This window comes from Prunus persica, chromosome G4 (assembly GCF_000346465.2).
Source record: "Prunus persica cultivar Lovell chromosome G4, Prunus_persica_NCBIv2, whole genome shotgun sequence".
Lineage (NCBI taxonomy): Eukaryota > Viridiplantae > Streptophyta > Magnoliopsida > Rosales > Rosaceae > Prunus > Prunus persica.
Window position 1 is genome coordinate 7,705,221 of NC_034012.1, and position 2,679 is coordinate 7,707,899.

The following is a 2,679-nucleotide window of genomic DNA, read 5'->3' on the forward strand; positions in this document are numbered from 1 at the left end:
TCTTGCCACTCTTTGCTAAAGCGTTGTGTTTTTTAGGCCAAACTTTATGGATGACCAGAGGTTGAAAATTACACAAAGCAAATCCTCTTCCTAATTCAAATAATTTTTTTCTTTCTCATTGACCTTATTTAAGCATGACATAGCTAAGTGGTATAAAGTATTATACACAGAGTTCAGCATTTTGTTTGCTTGCAAACCTACTCAGAAGCCCTGAACCTTTCCTTCTAATATTATCTAATTAAATTTGAGTCAACAGGTGGTAGTTGGCTAAAGCAGTCCCGTGCCTGTGAGAATTAAATTCAGAGAGTACAAGTCAAATGAGCTTCAAGTATTTATTGTCAGCCTTTGTGATCAAACCATCTGCACCATTCAATATCCATCAATCTAGCTCTCCACCAAAAACCACCACATACACAAAAATCAATGGCTCCAAGTTTCGAAGATGGAAACTCACTGTTCAACTTTGTTGTCAGAGATGGCAATGGTGTGAAGGGCATGGTGGACTTGGGCCTATCGAAAGTGCCTGAACAATACATACAACCGCCCCATGAGCGCATAGTGAAGCTAAATGCAATCTCAGCAGATGAGCTCTCACCAATCGATTTGTCAAAGCTAGATGGGCCTGACCATGACCAAGTAGCAGATGCCATTGTTAATGCTGCTGAGGTTCTTGGGTTCTTCCAAGTTGTGAACCACGGCATGCCTGTGGAGTTGCTAGAGTCCCTTAAAAATGCTGCACATGATTTCTTCGGGCAGGCGCCGGAGAAGAAGGCTGCTTATCGGAAAGGCGTGAGCCCTAGCCCATACGTGAAGTATGGGACGAGCTTTGTGCCCGAGAAGGAGAAGGCATTGGAGTGGAAGGACTATGTAAGCATGGTGTATTCCAGTGATGTTGATGCTCTCACTTATTGGCCTAACGAGTGCAAGTAAGTAGAGTTCATATCGATGATCTGATAACATAACCTGTCACATTGTCTCATAATATATATATATATATATATATATGCGCATTTTTACACTTCATGGACAAACTAAGCATCAACTCGATGAGTTGATTGTTTATCACCACGAAATTTGTAGGGAAGTTGCACTTGAGTACCTGAAGTTTTCTATGGATATGGTAAAGAAAATACTGAAAGTCTTGATTGCAAAGCTTGGAGTGACACTAGAAGACTCAAAAATTGATGCGCTCATTGGCTTGAGGATGGTTAACATGAATTTCTACCCAACATGCCCTGATCCAGAACTCACTGTCGGAGTTGGGCGTCACTCGGACATGGGCACCTTAACTGTGCTACTGCAAGATGGAATTGGTGGTTTGTATGTGAAAGTTGAAGAAGACATGGATGCTGGAAGAAAGGGAGAGTGGATTGAGATCTCACCTGTCCCTGGTGCTCTGGTCATCAACATTGGAGATACATTACAGGTTAATTAATTACAATCCATTAGATTAAGCTTTAATAGTATGCCTGTTTCATAATACGAGAGCCACCAATCAAACTCAGCGTTGTAGACGAGTGTGGCTAGTCGAGTTCATGTTCTTACAGATATTTAACCATCTCATCACATGTGATTGTTTTGTTATAGATACTTAGTAATGGAAGGTACAAAAGTGCTGAACACAGAGTGCGTACTACAAGCACCAAATCAAGAGTGTCTGTTCCAATTTTCACCATCCCAAAGCAAACAGAAAGAATTGGGCCACTGCCTGAGGTGGTGAAGAATGATGGAGTTGCTCGTTACCGTGAGGTGGTGTTTGAAGATTATATGAGCAACTTTTTTGGCAATGCGCATGAGGGGAAGAAGTCTCTTGAGTATGCACAGATTATTATTAGCTCCACCTCCACTTGATGCAAAGAAACTGGTGTATTTATTTTATTTGGTGCTTGCTCTCCTGATATTCTCCATTTGTGTAAGAGTTGAAATTACTTGGATGTTGAAGCCTATGCAACACTAAAGTTTGCTTCTTTTGATTGAATAAAGAGGAACACTGTATTTAACTCTATAGTTTCAGTAAGCTGTGCGCTGAGTTCATGAATGTATAAAATCCTTGTTGTTCATCCAAAAGCTATAGTATTACAAATCGATAATATCGGCGATATTTTCGTTTTTTTCCTCTCCCAATATGATATTTTGGCAAGTTTCCATATTGTATTGTAATTTTATTGATGAATTCGTTTGTATTTTCAAACGTAATAATGCACGTGTGTATTATTCACATATTATTGAATAAAAGTACTACGCATTAAGAATTTTTAAATTATTATTAAAATCATATATAATGATAAAATTTTATCACCGTATAGTTTTCTTACCTTTATTGAATAATGCACGTACATATTTTATTCCACATTTTACTATCTTGTGATTCATTAATCCATAATCGAAATCAAAGGGAAATTTGCATAAATACCACATGAACTTTTAGATAAGTGCATCATTACCACATGAACTTTTAGTTTTTATTTTTAACCACCTAAACTTTGTAAAGTGTTGTAATCCAACACCTATGTCTAATCCCGTTAAAATTTCCATTAAATTTAAGGGTATTTTCGTCAATTACTGACTAAAAAGAATTATAAAGAAACAGAATTTAAAAAATAAAATTAACCTAATTATACGCATTACCCCAAACCCTAAACCCTTTCCCCCACCACACCCGACCACAAACACTCTGCT

At 37.8% G+C, this 2,679-nt stretch overlaps 1 protein-coding gene across 1 annotated transcript; it reads left to right on the top strand.

The window, feature by feature from the left end:
• Positions 382–2,112, top strand: LOC18778908 (feruloyl CoA ortho-hydroxylase 1). Its single transcript, XM_007213836.2, has 3 exons — positions 382–926; positions 1,081–1,426; positions 1,588–2,112. Exons 1-3 carry the CDS (start codon positions 424–426, stop codon positions 1,849–1,851), a joined length of 1,113 nt encoding a protein of 370 aa, XP_007213898.1. The 5' UTR covers positions 382–423; the 3' UTR covers positions 1,852–2,112.